Genomic DNA, 16,564 nt, shown 5'->3' on the forward strand with positions numbered 1-16,564 from the left:
TTATGGAAAGCTCAAGGAAAGATCTCTTTTGCTCTACCGCAGTCAAGACTTTGCGGTAAGGCAGCTATGGGTTATGTAAAAGCTCGACGTCCTGCACGTCAGGACTCTCGGCAACGTTCAGTAGGATTCTTGCAAAGGCACTCATCAAAAGGACGCTCTTCAGGAAAGCGCAAGACAGGACTTCCTTTGCCATACTGCCAATAAATTTTGATACGGGAGAGGAAGCTGGTTGGAGAGTTTCTTCCTCTTCCCAGGATAATTTTGCAAGCTTTTTAGCCCATCTGAAAGGCTTTCAGTGATAGATTTTGTTTAGTTCTAGTCGGGACTACGCTGCCGAATTGAACATCGTCGTTCTACCTGTCGTAAGCCGTCTCTTAACAGGATTCTTGCCCCTTCCTCGTTTGAGACGGGAATCGAAAATAAAATGCTCGACTTCCTGGATTACGTTTTGTCAATTCAGTGAATTTCCCCCCATTGACAATATACTATCGTTTGTCAAGTAAGTGGGTATCCCCTCATTGACAAAATATCTCTTTGTCCCGTAAATGGGTTAGTTCTCATTGACAAACATCTCATTAACTTTATATTGCGTAAGCGGATAAGCTCTTATTAACAAGATTCGGAAGAGCTCTCATTCATCATTCGCAGACTCGTACAAGAAAATAGACTTGTAGACTACGTCAATGAACGCTTATGTCCAATAACATAAGAAGCTTGAGCTGTCCGCTTCAATTCTCTTGAGTTTTGTTTTATGAAAACTTGCCTGTCAGATATGTAGTAGCTGTATTTCCGAATTCAGCTATAGTATATATGTCTGCCAGGTAAGTATGAAAAAACTTTATTGCAATATAATATCATATTTGCCTTGCGTTATTTTACTACTGGTTGGTTCAAGTCATATACGCTTGCTGTAGTTACCTCTTCGGATGGCAACCGAGAGGTCTATTGTCTATTATTTTAAGGACATTTAATCGTACTCCCTGCAGCCTTCCAGGAGTTTCCGATTTATCTTTTACCGTTGTATGGTAGTGTTATGACGACACAAACGCATCTATATATTTAGCGTTTTCTGTTTCGCTTAAATATACCAGCTTGAGAGTCTCTTTATGCTAAAAAATTACGGACCTATTTCTTCGTAGGAATAGGGTAGCTGGCAACCCAGGCATAAAGTTAAGAGACGACGATCGTAAGCTGCTGCTGTCACTGTCCTCTCCGCCACCAAACGAGGCAGTACCAGCTCGTTCGCTGTCATGCGCTGTAGGTTACGTCTCTCTCTCCTGCGGGATTGACTGGACTAACCGTATCTCTGTGCTGGCAGTTACGTCTCTCTCTCTCCTGCGGGATTGATGACTAACTGTATCTCTGCCCTACAATCACGGACTTTAGCCTAAGATTGAGGGGATTTCTTACATGAATGAATAAACATTGCATTCGTTTTGCCTTACTATGTTCTCAGAGATATCTCTTACTCCTTTCGGTGCTCGTTACGCACGGTATAGGACTACGAGGTCTACCGCAACATTTCACTATTATATGCTCTCCTGCTTAGGCAAAGCGCAGCCTTTTTGGAGGGAAGTAAACATACTGTGTGAGGGAATGGATGAGCTTGCTGGGGACCATTTCCTTCCTAAAGAAGTTTGTTTCCCTGAATAGACTGCAACTCGACCTCTACAGTTTTTTCCTACCGGGAAACTGAAATTTTATTAAAGATCTAGGAATGATTCTGAACATCTCTCGGTGCGTTAAGTATCACTTGAGGTGATAGAAAGAAGGTGCCGGACATCGGGAGAGGGTTTCAGATGTCCTGGATCATAATCTGAAAGAAGTGGAAGCAATTCTGTCGTCCCTCCAGTCCTGGAAACGAGTTTTTGGAACCAGTGGTCCATATCAACTCTGATCTTCCACAGTCTCTCATATCTTAGGAAGTATCTTCTCTCGGTCCCTGTTCGGGTTTACGAGAAAGAGCCTATTATAACAACAGGCGTAGAATGTAACGATCCTCTAGAGGTTCGTTACAGGTATTGCAAAAGTCCGTACGAATCGTCTCGATCGACGGCAGCAACTAACTGACTTTCGAGTGGAATCTTTCTTTAGAAGTATGTTGAGAGTTATGGAGACTTTAGGGACGTCCATTTCATATCTCTTCGCTATGATATTGAACAGGGATGGATGTTTAGTCTCTTTTCCCTTTTTCAAACGCTTAGGAAAAATGTAATAAGATGATTTAATACCATCACAGGGAGCGACAATGACGTAACCGCCCATGTTGGCCTTCAAGATCCTAGATTCACAGAGGTCACGTCCTTCCAAGGACCTTTTCCGAGAGAGTCGGTCTACTTTAACACGAAAGGTACCTATAACCTCTCCGCTCTGAGTCTGAACTACGTTCAGACTATCGAGATGTTGACAGCATAAGATTGCCGTCTTCCCTTTCCGTTTGAAGAATGGGATAAGCTGGCAGTCACAACTATTAAAGAATACGCAAATATGTTGTTGACGGCCTTTGGGCTCAGAGATTTGCTTCTGTCAAACAACAAAGCCCTTCACGATCTTTGAGTTCTGTGGAATCTCGAAACTCGCTCACCATCTACTTTTTGTCTCACCTGTTTTCTCGGAGTCAGACACTCGTGCGAGATTCAGGAGACACATAGTAGCCCTGAGTTTCTTGTTGACGAAGTCGGTTGCGTTTACACACCCCCCGATGATCGTTTAACATGAGACCAGGTTGGACTGTCAGGCATCGTCCTTCGGGACTGAATCGCCTTTTGTTGCTCCTCGTCCTTTCTCCTGGCACCAGAAGCTCGAGTCAGGAGTGGCTCAGGAGTTGATTCGCTAACGACGTTAGGTTGCGTTCATACCCCAAGGTTTGCTTAGCTTGAATCGCCCAGGCAGTCCAGACACTCATCCTTCAGCGAAGAATAGTGCCTTATGGTCTTCAGGGTACAGCCTTGCTGTCCTTGATTCGTCTGACTGGTAACTGGTCGGTCACCTGACTTTAGTACAGACTGACTGGACTGTGCATTGTCCAGATCGAAGCTTTCAATATGGAACTTAGACATAGTCTGAAGTTCTTGATGTCAAAGCATTCGAACATCTCCTACCTGTTAACTTGCACGTGATCAGGAAGGCCTTTTTCTAACCACCCTAGATACGACAAAGAGGGTTAGTGAGGTTTTCAGCCATCGTCAGAAGTTTTGGCATAAGAGAAAACACAAGGCGGTGCGTTCTCTAAGCTTCCGTGTGGCCTAAGAATGGAAACCGTCTTGTTCTTGGGCCAGGAGCTTGGAATCAAGGAATGGCACAAGTTATTGGGCAGGAGCCAGAGAGAGTCCTGTGCCCTGTCAGGTCTCTCAAGTTTTATCTGCATAAAACTCAAGAAAGTCGAAGTCGTACGGACAATCTGCAGTGTTCCGAAAAGACCAGACTTGCCCATATCGAAGAACACCCTGGCTTTATTGTTAAGGAGTTCTTTCAAAAATGCTCCTTCATTGTGTTGGCACAAAGATTTGAAAATCTTTTGATTTGAATGCCTCACGAGGTGAGGGCGCGGCTCGGAAGCATTTCAACAGAGCATGGCACTCAGCAACATCCTGAGTACCATGTTTTAGCGAAGCAACTCTGTGTTCAATTCACACTCCCTGCGAGATGTGAAGATGGCATATGAGATCTGCTGCTCGCTAGGGCCATACGTGTCTGCAGACACAATCTTGGGGCAAGTAGTACCACTCATCCTATCTGTAGAAAATGGTTAGGAAGAGCTCTTAATTTTAGTAGTTGAGTCGCCGACAACGGTGACTTCTTAACTCTTAAGCCTTAGTTAAACACATTAACTTTGGCTAGGTTGGTCAGTGGTGATATATATTTTTATATATATATTTATTTTACTTCTTAGCCCTCATGGTATGGTCAATATGGTCTAGTCACGTCGTGGTCTCGCCCCTGTTGACAGATCATCTGGAGTGCACCAGCTATATAGGTCTCTACCTCGCTGGCAACTCTAGTAGCACAAGCAGACTTACGTGGCAATAACCACGAAGCCAGCAATGCTAACAGGTGGAACCAAGATGTAAATCATCTGCATGCATTTGTTTCCCAAAATCCTTCTATTCTGTCCCTTCCCACTCCAACGGTGGGATTCAGCTATATATATATCTGACAGGTAAGTTTCATGAACAAAATGATATTGTTATGATACAATAAAAGTTTGTTCATACTTACCTGGCAGATATATATAATTAAGTACCCACCCACCTCCCTCAGGGTATCTGACAGGTAAGTTTCATGAACAAAATGATATTGTTATGATACAATAAAGTTTGTTCATACTTACCTGGCAGATATATATAATTGAAGTACCCACCCACCTCCCCTCAGGGGACAGTGGAAATAAAAATTATGAATAGAAAATGGGACTGGTTCCTGATACCCGCCTCCCAGCGGCGGGAATGGGTACTAACCACCTGGCCGACCACTGTGTGTGCCGGAAGTTTTTGAATTTCTGTCGGACTTCAGAAAATACAGCATATATATATCTGCCTAGGTAAGTATGAACAAACTTTATTGTATCATAACAATATCATATTGTTGTTGAGTTGTGGGTTGCTTGAAAGGATGTTCGGGTATGACTCCTTTCAATCTTAGTACTAACCCCAATTAGGATTAGGTGATCGGGATTAGTGTCGTGCTCTATGATCATGCCAATATGCAAGGTGTTTTGTCATGTAAGTGGATAGGACCCCATTGACAAAGATCCTAAGGTTCTGAAGTGTAAGTGGTTAAGACCCCTGTAACAGACCATCAAGAACTCCTAGCATGAGGTCACTACCTCACTGAGGCTCTTGAAGTGATACGGGCTCCTAGGCAGTAGCCATGAAGTCTTTCGCTAACACAGGTAGGAATCAAGGTTTTTAATTTTATTACTTACAACATATGTTGTTTCCTGTCTATTTCAGTAAATTAGCTGTCTCTTACCCTCCGCCAAAGGTGCCAGTCAGCTAAGTATATATCTGACAGGTAAGTTGAATGCATAAAAATGTTATTGTCATGATACAATAAAGTTTTATGCATACTTACCTGGCAGATATATACGGTGTATGGCCCACCCGACCTCCCCTCAGGAGACAGGTGGAAGAGAAAATCTGTCTTAGAAAACGGGAATGATTCCTATTCCCTCCACCAGCGGCGGGGCGGTAGATCACCTGACCTACCTGTAGAGTGTGCCGCGAAATTCGAATTTCTATCGGGGACGACGGAGTCTATAGCTAAGTATATATCTGCCAGGTAAGTATGCATAAAACTTTATTGTATCATGACAATAACATTTCTTTATTACTTTATTACCTTCTCTCAGCAAAACTAGGCAAAACCAAAGCAGAGCTCGGTAGTCTTTCTTTGATCAAAGTAACACTTTTAAATGCATTGGCCATTATTCAGGGCACCCCTCCTAAATTATTTTAAAAATGTATCACATGCTATATTCTTAGCATTTGAAAATTAGGTGCTCAGAAGAATATTAGGAATTAATTGGAGGGATAGGATATCAAATAACATAAATAAAGAATGCGGGTGCAGCCAGTCGATAAATATGTTAGATTCTCACGCTGGAAGTGGCTAGGCCATGTGTATAGAAAACTGAATAGTACGAGATACAACAGTGTGGGTTGCCCTTGGTAGAAGAGGTAGAGGTAGGCCAAAGGAGACACAGTTGAAGGCAATGAGGCAGGAGGCAGGATATATGTGCTGGGGGAGATCTTGAGGAGTTAGCCCAGGACAGAATGTGGTTGTGTGAATTCATTAAGGTCCTATGCATCTCAGTGAGTGCCAGAAAATGATTGATTGGCTAATTGGTCATGTTGTATGTAAAAATGGAAGAGTCAGTCAAATAATATGTTTTCATATGTTTTGAGATTTTATATATGGTAAATGGTTTTAAAATGCAACATTTTACCTTATGTAATTATTGCATTAAAGTCATATGTAAGTTGTGGTATTGTTGTGTAACGAAAAAGTACATTGTTCCGATACGTAATACAAACCCTCGGTCCTTTAACAATAGGAAGGTAACTAGCGGCAGCTGGGACGGTCGTAAGCTTCGAAGGGGAGAGAACGGTAGTTAACTGCTTGTCCGATCGTGCGCGCGGGCGTGAAGAACCACTTTTGCTTTCGGCCGCGGGTGTGAAGACGTGTTCGTCATCGCTCTCTGCCCGCTTAACGTCGTCGTATGCTTTGTTTATATTGTGTTTTTTCTACTAATGGTTTGGTTTGACTTGAAAATGAAACTGTAAGTACACTGTTTCATTTTCATTAACTTAATTATGAATCAACATGGAGCTATCGCCGTAGAGGACGGCGATTTCCGCTCTTTTCATGAATTGAACCCTTGAATTATGTCTCGGTGCCGAGGGCGGGCGCACTCGCGCCGAGTCATGTATTTGGGCGAAAGTGTGTAATTGAAAGATGTAAGTACTCTTTTTCATTATATTTTTTGCCCTGTGCGTTCGTTGCCGAGAGCTTGATTGCGCTCGGCAAGAGACCTCTTATTTTGTATGAATAGAATGCAATGAAAGTGGATTCGCAATGCGGTTTCTTTTCATTTTCATTTATTAATTGCATCAAATTTAATTTTGGATCAATTTCCGCTCTTACCTGGGAATTAATCCTTACGATTTATTGCTGTGAAAGTGAAAATAGCAAGTGCAGTATTGTTCATTTTCCATATATATTATGATAGCATCATATTATTATGGATGCAAGTTTCCGCTCTTACCGGGAATTGATTTTCCCTCTTTAAGTTCTATGAGGTGAATCGCAAGTGCAGTATTCTGTTTCATTTTCATATTACTTTTCACTGCTGTGCGGGGGTAGGGGAAGCGAAGGTCTGCCAGGAAGTCGTCGGAAAGCTCTCCCGCGACTCCCTTGGTATCCGATTCTTCGTCCTTCTTTCCTGCCCCCCAGCTCAAGCTTCCTCGTATTTGTTTTTCTTTTTGGGTCTTCCTTCCGTTCGGGGTGGGGCATGTCTCCCCCCCTCCCCGTGCGTGAGGGAACCCCTCTTACTAATCTGTCTGTGCTACCGCAGGTGCTACAGCCGTGGGAGACGACCTTGGACATTTATGGACCATTGCGGCTGCAGGGCGTGCCTAGCATCCACGATCTGCTGCAGAGTCTAGCGAGGTCTGGGGCGGTGACCTTGGAGTGGTCTCCACTACAACCTTCACGGGCCGCTTATGCAGCTTCCCCCCCGCTGGTCTACACTCCCCATCTGTGTCGGTGACGCCGTCGTGCCGCTTCTAGGGGGCCGGTCGCTGCCGTACCGAGGAGGGGTATGCCGCCGCCGCCGTTGTTTTCTTCGTGTTGCCTGCCCCAGACTTCCGCTGTTCCAGCAGCTCGCCCTGGACGGCGCCAGTACCACGCTGGCTGCGATGATTCTACGAGGCGATGGCTGGGCCTGCCGTACCTGTCGCTGATGTGGTTCCCGCTACTGGCTTGGCTGTCCCTTCTGTGTTACCGCTGCCGCTGTTCCTGCCGCTCCTGAGCTGGTTGCTGTTCCTGTCGCTCCTGGTTCCTGCGCCTGTCCATGCTGGTCCTGCCCATGGTGTGTCTTCCCCAGTCCAGGTCCTTACGGACAGGTGCAGTCGGGCCGTGTTGCTTCGGCAATAGGCCCGACTCCGGCCTGGATGGAGGGACCTGACGACTGTCCTGCGTGAGCTGACGAAGAAGAGGAAGGTGTCATCTTCGTCTTCGTCTGTTGCTGCCTCTTCCCCTTCGACTTCTAAGGCCATAAGCGAAGAAGAAGAAGGCTGCCTCCCCCCCCTAAGAAGTCTCCTTCGGGAACTTCTAAGGGCCCGTCCCACCTCGGTGGGACGGGGGGTCCTTCTGCTGGTCCTCCTGCTCCTTCGGGAGCGGGGCCCGTCTCCCCTTCCGTAAGGAAGAGATAGACGGGGACCAGAGGAGTATCGGTTAGCTCTGGTACTTCCTCGCCTGGTGCTAGCGGCGATGCCGCTACGCCAGGTTCCGGCTCGGTCTCTCGTTCGCGGGAGATCCCGAGTGTACGCTCTCCCTCGGAGAGACGTGCAGCCAAAGTTTCGGCGCCAGAGTTCGCTCGGTGCCAAGACCACGGCACGGAGCAGAAGGCGGCGAGAACCGCTCAGGTGACTCTCGCCAGGCCAGCGGTATCTCTCGCAGCGGACCAGCTGGTAACCGGGTTTTGTTATTCCCCCTAAGAAGACTCCTTCGGGAACTTCGAAGGGCTCGTCACATTCCGGTGTGACGGGGGGGTTCTTCTGCTGGTCCTCCTGTTCCTTCGGGAACGGGGCCCGTCTCCCCTCTGAGAAGAAGAAGAAGACGGGGACCAAGGGTGTGCTGGCTACCGTGGTACACCCTCGCCTTGGTCTTGGCAGCTCTGCTGCTAAGCCAGGTACCGGCTCGGTTTCTCGTCCGTGAGAAGTTCGAGTGTACGATCTCCTTCGGGTGACCGTGCAGCCAAAGTTAAGACGCCTGAGTTCGCTCAGCGTCATGACCTAGGCACGGAGCAGAAGACTGTCGAGAGCCGCTCAGGTGACTCTCGCCAGGCCAGCGGCCGCTCTCGCAGCGACCAGCCGGTACCTCGGGTGGACGTGACGGTCTCTGACCGGCCACGGGTTGAGGCTGGGAAGAGGTCCCCCAGGTCCCCTCGACCGACGGTACCAGCCTCGGCTTGGTACCAGCGGTTTGACGTGCCGCGAGGACGCTCACCGGTCTCACGGCGGAAAGCGAGCTCTGCAGGTCACCTGACCGCCGCTCCCACAGGGACGGGCGGATACGGTGACCAGCAGCAGCTCGTCTGACGCACGGGGGACCGGGGTCGACGTGCTCAGTCGAGCCGCTCGCCACAGGTGAGCGGCACGGCCCAGGCCTGCAGATCGATCCCCACCGCGGGTTGGTGATCGGCTGCAGCCCCCCACGTACGCTGGTCGAGCGGGGGGGGGAGCGTCAGGTCTGTCTCTCCACTACCTTCAACTTCCTCGGGCTACACCGGGAAGAGCGAGGTAGCTAGGAGTGATCGTGAGAGGTGCGCCGCTCACGATCCCGTCACAACGCCGCACGTGCCACGTATGGTCTTAGGACCAACCAGGGACGTACGCGCAAGTGATTGGAGGCGACCGTCAGGGGAGAGGGGGTAGCGTCAGTTCTGTCTCTCCGATACCTTCAACTTCCTCGGCATACGCCAGGAAGAGCTAGGTATATAGGAGTGATCGTGAGAGATGCGCCGCTCACGATCCCGCTCACGACGCCGCACGTGCCAGGTTGGTCTTAGGACCAACCAGGACGTACGCGCAAGTGATTGGAGGCAACCGTCAGGGATCTGTTGCTGGTCTTCTTCTGAAGGAGGAGGGTCCTGGGAGCTGCTCTTGTTGGAAGGATGGACGGTCCTACTCCTCAAGACGCTGTAACTTCCGAGATTCAGAGTAACTTTACCCAGGTTATTGCACTGATTCGTCAGCAAAACGACGGGGGGAAGGATCGCCGCTCCCACCAGCAGAGCCCCATGTCTCTGCTCGAGTCGTTTTGGGGCCGCGAGGGAAACCCAAACCGACGGTGGGTATGCCGCGATCGGAGCTTACGATTCTGTCTTGAACAGAGTCTCTCGTCTCCGGACAAGAAGGCTCTCTCGTTCTGGCCGGTCGATCAAGCTACTTCCACCTCCTCTACTGCGACAGCGGCGTTTCTACGTGTCTTCGGACACCGTATTTAAATACTCCTTCGGTCCTCCTGAGAGGTTTCGACCTCGACGAGGACTGGAATGAGTCGGAGGACGGTATCGGCTCTCTCCTGTCAGGTGTCGATCAGCCCCACCCAGACGACGTTCACAGTGGCGGCAGACCCTTACCTACAGTGAGAGTTCGTAACCCTCCTCAGGGAAAACGTTTTCTCCTGACGATACGTTTTCCCAGACTTGAGAGGCCATCGCCGCAAGGCGATGGCTGCTCCTACTCTTCTCTCCAACTGCTAGTTCCACTGGGGAAGGCGAGCGAGTATCCAATTCAACCCCCATTCCCTCTCTCCTTACGGCTACGAGGGAAAGGGGAAGGATCCTACAGAGATTTCTCTGTAGGATCCCACGTTGGGGACTGCGCTACCAGGGGGGACACCTTCGGGTCCTACCGACGTAAGCCCGGTCGTTAGAGGAGGGATCCAGCCCCATTCTCGATTTCTACGGGAATCGAGAGGACCACCAGCCGATATCGTTTGACGAATTCGGTGGGGGTTTCGCAGACTGCTTAGAATTCTACGGAATTTCTAGCGCATTTCAGAGTGTTTTAGAGTTTCTTACGATCTCCAAACACTTAGGCGAGACCACGGTCCAAAGTGAGCGAGACGAGAATCCCCGATATGTTACACGATAATCGGGAACCTCGCCTATGCTCGAATTCCTGGAATTTCTAGCATTAGGAAGAAGACTGTCTGCTGAAAGAAGGACTATCTCACAGTAGGCGACCAACCTGAATAGAGAAGAACGGACGGGAATATCCAGTTTGGCTGGAACTATCGTCTTAGTATTCTGTTCACCATTGAAGCTTTCCTTCGAGGAAGACTTCTCCTTCACTCTCTTTAATAGAGAACGAAGGTGGTCGATCTCCAATCCTTATTTTGTTTCTTGAAGGAAAGAATTTAGGATGGAGATCGTTGTTCAGAATCCTACAAATATACTACGTATATAACCTCGCGACATGATTCTGCTAAGCAGTTGAATGGTCCGAGGGGTAGGCGCATATCCTGGTTATTCTACGGATTGCGACTTAGACGAAAAGTATTCTAATTGAACTGCAACCCGGGTTGCCTGCAACCTCCAGGAGTTTCCAGTTTCAATTTTTATATACTTATGGTGTTGTCACAACAACACCATTTAAGCTTTTATATTTACCGAAATTCGTTTCGCTTAAATATAATTGCTCGAGCATATCTTTTTATGCTCGGTGGTTCTAGCCGAACGCATTCCTTCGTGGAAAGGATTACTTGGCAACTCAGGATGACGAGTCAGCGACAGCTACTGCGTATTGAATTGCCCGAGGCATTCAGTATCAGCTGCCGCTTTGAGATAGACGGTTGTTTATGTCTTTTCTCACCTGCTTTGATTGAATAACAACCGTATCTCTGCCCAACAATCACGGACTTAAGTCTCTGATTAACGGGGATTCTCGCATACATGAATGGACCATCTCTGCTGAGAACGCTAGTATTCATCGTCTTCGGTATTGCGAGAATTTTAAACAGAGATATCTATTCGACTCTCTTTCTGTTTACCGCACGGTAACAGAATTCTGTAATAGTCTCTTGCTGCATCGTATCCCGATAATGCGAATGATTTTTGCGGAATCTGAGTTTGTCCTCAAAATATCTTGTATTCGGAGGTGTACAATTGTTCATTGTTCACCCGGAGTTAGCAGATGTATTGAAAGACATCGCCTACTCCCACACCTGCCAGCTCTACTTCCAAACGTTCAGCCCATGAGAAGCAGTTCTTCAAGCGGCTCTCCCCTGTGTTTCATTACTGAAGAACGCCCCGCTTTCATTGCACAACGGACAGCAATGAAATGGCGGTTAGCGTTTTCAGTCATTTGTAAGCACAGGTTTAGAATCTTGAGATTCCTTCTCTCGATTCAGCTGGAAGACGTAGGTTGCATTCATTGCCTACCTTCGTCTTCAACGTCACATAGTGTTGTTTCTCCTTAAGCTGAGATTCAAACGTCTATGAGATTTTCTTGCCATCAGGGACCTCGGTCTTTTGAAGGCAATTGACTTTCGCCTTTTGAGCTTATGCATTAAGAGAATCATCGCCGCGCCGTCCGGCATCGGTGACTAACAAATATTTTATTTGTTTGGTCTATCAGCATAACTCTTTAAAGGGCGAAGGTCACGTGACTTACCGGATGCTTGGACAACTTGCCTCTACTGATTCCGAACCAGTCAGTCGGCAGCTGTCAGAGCGTCCGAGTCAGTTACGAACTATGCTGTGGACTTAGTTCGGTTGTTCCAGAGCAATCATTACTTCGTCTTAATAGCTTGTCAGTATGAGTAACTGTACATAACCAAAGTCGAGAAGAGGGATAGGTCATACGACTATTCCCTTCTTTTCGTCTTAGGTAACTGCATGACTTCTCTTGAGAAGTTCAAGCACAAAGGGATGGGGTATTTGTGTCGCTCGATTTCGTACCGATCTTCGTAGCGAAGGACTCAGAACCCTTCGGTAACTGACGATTGGTCGAGTCCTTCACAATACCCTCCCCTAATGGACGTCACCGCCTCCGATACGAAGGCTATGCTGCTTTGTCCTGTGAAGGTGCGACGGAGCTGTCTGAATGAAAACTCGACACCCAGGATGAGTGTGGACGCCTCTTCATCATTCTCTCGCGTTCCGCAAGAACTTCTCCGTGGCGCAGGTAATGAAGGCAGGCGCCTGGTCCAACCGGACCGCATGCACCTCCTTCTACCTTCAGGATATTGCCCACAGTTCCTTGGATCTTTTTCCTTGGGAACCGTGGTTGGTTGCTCAACACGTTGTGTAGTTAACCCAGACCCTCTGCAGGCTGAACAGCATCGAGTCCTGGTGTGACCGTAAGAATGGATGAGGAATGAGAGTGTGACTGGCTCCTCATTCCCATTTTTCTTCCCTCTACCTTTGGGTAGAGGGACACGGTCGTCACCCTGCTGGGTAAGGACGAGATGCAGGTGAGCTACTCAATAGAGCACCATCCTATCCCTTTCAGTAGGGATAGGAGTAAATATCCACCACTTCCTCCAACAAGGGGGAGGAAGTGGATGCCAAATTGAGACAAACCCACATTTTATGATTGTCTCTTGCAAACAGGAACAAGTTCTTGCTTGCTGGTACGAAGAGATACGCTTGCCTCTCTCTTAGTACTTGGCCCAGAGGTCTGACCATTGATCTGCGGTGCACACCCCGATCAATCGGACATAGGTTTGGATCCCTCCCTTGCTCTTACGACCAGGGAGGCACTCCAGGTTGGACGAACACCAGTCTGTTCACCAAAAAGACTCAGATTCCTCCCACCAAGAAGTGAGTCTTCCTATTGTTAAAGGACCGAGGGTTTGTATTCGTATCGGAAACAAATGACAATTTGTCGAAAATTGCATTTTTCCTAACTATACAAACCTGAGGTCCTTACATATAGTCCCACTCATGCCACCCCTCACTCTGCAACTTTTGCATGGGCCTAAAGCAAAAGTGATTCTTCACCTCTCGGGCGCGTGGGCGTGCGCACGATCGGACAAGCAGTTAACTACCGTTCTCCCCTTGTTCGAAGCTTACGACCGTCCCAGCTGCCGCTAGTTACCATTCCTATTGTTAAAGGACCTCAGGTTGGTATAGTTAGGAAAAATGCAATTTTCGACAAATTGGTCATTTTACCTTTAATATTGTATGTATTGTAATCATTTCCTTAATACTTCAGGTCTTACCCAGCACGTTTTGGCGTCAAACATTTCTTTGCTGAGAGCATCGGAGGTAGAAGATATCATTGAAGGTAATGAAGATAAGTACAAAGCTGTCTCTGTGCGCCAGCAGCAAGACCCAGAAGCAGCAGCTGCAAGGTATGGCTCAGTCAATCTTTGCTTTTTAAAGCATTCAGGTTGTCTGGATAGGAAAAAGATGAGGTCCTTTAAAGTGGGGATGCTTTATACTTTTTTTTTGGCATTGTAGATCTAATCAGTGTACTATACTATGTGTAGTTTTACATTAAAGTAGTGTGTTTCATTGTAAGATATTCAGGGTTCTTTTGAAGATTTACTTTTATATTAGAAAACAGCAGAATGGTATAGTTTCATATGTTACAATTTCATTAAAATTTAGGCATCACTGTAAACATTTAAGTGAACTGGGCAGTGAATGTAAATTTTTTATATATAATAATAATTACTCTTTTTATTAGCTATTATTAGACAAAATATATGTATAGTTGTTTATAATATAACTACTTTCTTTCAGAGCTGAACAGCGTCAGGTGAAGAAACCAGCTGCCCCATGGGTGCCAACAATATCTAATTCATCTCATTTGGACGCTGTCCCTCAAGCAACACCAATAAACAGGAACCGTATCATTTCCAAGAAGATTCGAACATTCCCCATGTGGTGAGCTGATTGTTATTGAAATGTGTTGTAGCATAATTCTTTCTACAGGGATCTTTTGATGTTTAGTTTGAATAGATTAGTTTATTGAATTTTCTTATACAGATGCATTTTGCAAATTGTTTTTTTATATGAAGTGTACTTCAAAATTTCCTTACAGTTAGGCAGCAGTGAGTAGCTGTGGATGGGATCTTTAGTGAACCAAAACTTATTGTGTATGGAAATCCACAGGGCAGTGTTCTCGGTCCACTGTTATTTTAGTGAATATACAAGTGATATGGTTGTTGGCCTGGAAAAAAAGATTGTTCAGTATGCCTATGGTGCAACACTTGTGGGTATAGTAGTCTTCACTTATGAGAAATGAAGCTGCCCTCAGCCTTAATCAGGACATGGACTGGATCAGGGAATGGTGTAGTTGGTGTGGTTTAGGTATTTTCATAAGACCTCATTTATTTATAACTGATGAAATCAATGCAACCTGTTTTAGGTCATTTGTACTTCCTTTACTGGAATACTATTCTCTGGTGTGGATGTCTGCTTCTGCTAGAGATTTATCTTTAGATAGAGTGGTTCATGGTGGTAGGTTTCTGTTTCCTAATAGTAGCAGTTATGACTGACTGGACCATCGATGGATGGTCTCTTGTTTGTCACTATTTCATAAGTTGTATATCAGCAGAGATCTTTCACATTCACAATTGATTCCTGATCCCCTTTATCAGCCAAGAGCAACCAGATCCACTGAATAGCTGCAACAATATGCAGTAAATGTCTCGCTGTCGAACTAATCAGTTCCAGAGGTCCTTTATTCCTCACACCGCTGGACTGTGGAACAGCTTCCCAGAGGATGTTGTGCAGTTGGAGCTTCTGAAGTTCAAGCAAAAATGTAATGCATTACTACTCTAATAATATTCTTCTTGCATTTTAATACTTTTTTTTTATCAAGTGGGAGGTCTTCTTTCTGTATTTCACTTTATTTCCTCTTAATTCTTCCTAATGAACACCATATTCTTTGGAAGCTTAAATTTCAATTAATGACCCCTCTGCCTTTTTTCCATATGAAAAGGTTTAATCTACTGAATGCGTAATAATTTTAATAATAATAATTTTTGATAACTTGCAGTGCTGCAAAATTATAAATAGTGGACTGCTGAGTCACAGAATGGAAAAGAACTGCTATTTATTTTATTTGCTTAATTTAAAGAATTTATCTTCTTATGTTTTGTCACTACAGTGTTATGATAATGAGTTGTGTATTTATTCCAGTTATGATGACTTAGATCCTGCCCAGATTCACGAAAATTCATGTCAGCGGGAAGAGCTTGTCCCAATTCGTTTAGATATGGAGATTGAGGGACAGAAGCTTAGGGATACATTCACTTGGAACAAAAATGGTACGTAGAAGTGCAAAAGTATTTAAATTTTATTAGTGCAGTTTGTTCTTTTATGTTATCTTTTACTATCCGATGTAACAAAATTTAAAAATGACATGCTTGAGTCTCTGCTCCATAGTCTGGATTTACATTAAATTTGGTTAAATGTGTGATGTATTTTAGAGGAAAAAACTATATTTTTGTTACACACTGAAGTATGATTTGCTTACCTATAATAGATGGTTATTGCAATGGCAAAAATTATTATTATTTTTTTTTTAATATTCCCTTGTAAGTTTAGGGTGGTCTTATACCCCCATTAAATACAGTAGTTAATTTAGTTACCTTTTTACAGGCAAAAAGACTGTAATTACCTATAGCATTATGCATTATATATACAAACCCCAATAAAGGCTGATCAATTTAGAAATTAGGTTCATGATTATATTCGATTTTAGGTATGTAGTTGGTCAACAACTTTTTTATTTCAGTAACTTACCAAGTAACTACATAGCTATAAGTTTCTACTCTATCAGCAGTTCGAAATGAGAAAATTCACGGTAGCACGCTTTTGTTTTGGTGTAGGTAATTTGTCCCCACCCATGTCTGGGGAAGTGTAGGTACAACAGTGCTGGAACACCAGTTCATTTTTGCTGGTCAACAATTATATATCAGTTGTTGGGCAGCTCTGACTCGAATTTTGCTGGATGGTTGTATCTCTCACCTTTGGTGATATATTCATCCGTTTAGGTTTCTTGCTAATCATCGTTACCTTATTAGAAGTTTCTGGGCTCAGCTCGTGTCGCTGCGCGAAATATCCTTTAATCCATTATTTCTAGGGTAAATGTACTAACACATACCAGAGAAATAAATAAATAAAGAAAAAGGTCAGTATAAACTGACTCGCTCACTCTCCCAGAGAGTGTCGGTATGAACACTATGGCGAGTGAGACCACTACCACGAGCCAAATGCCAATAGAATTCTCCCACTACAAAAATCCCCCAAGAGGCCAGCGACCCACAGAGTGGGCAGCACCTACTACTACTACTCCATCCCATGCTGCCGACTGCT

General features: G+C 45.6%; 1 protein-coding gene across 1 annotated transcript in view; it reads left to right on the plus strand.

Annotated features, from left to right (window-relative positions):
- Positions 1-16,564, plus strand: part of LOC135210217 (SWI/SNF-related matrix-associated actin-dependent regulator of chromatin subfamily B member 1-like) — a 99,939-nt gene that overhangs the window by 33,995 nt on the left and 49,380 nt on the right. Inside the window, exons 3-5 of the mRNA XM_064243053.1 lie at positions 13,449-13,587; positions 13,982-14,125; positions 15,386-15,513. Of these exons, the coding sequence (XP_064099123.1) occupies positions 13,449-13,587; positions 13,982-14,125; positions 15,386-15,513 (411 nt within the window). The remainder of the gene's footprint in view (positions 1-13,448; positions 13,588-13,981; positions 14,126-15,385; positions 15,514-16,564) is intronic.

This window comes from Macrobrachium nipponense, chromosome 39, assembly GCF_015104395.2.
Source record: "Macrobrachium nipponense isolate FS-2020 chromosome 39, ASM1510439v2, whole genome shotgun sequence".
NCBI lineage: Eukaryota > Metazoa > Arthropoda > Malacostraca > Decapoda > Palaemonidae > Macrobrachium > Macrobrachium nipponense.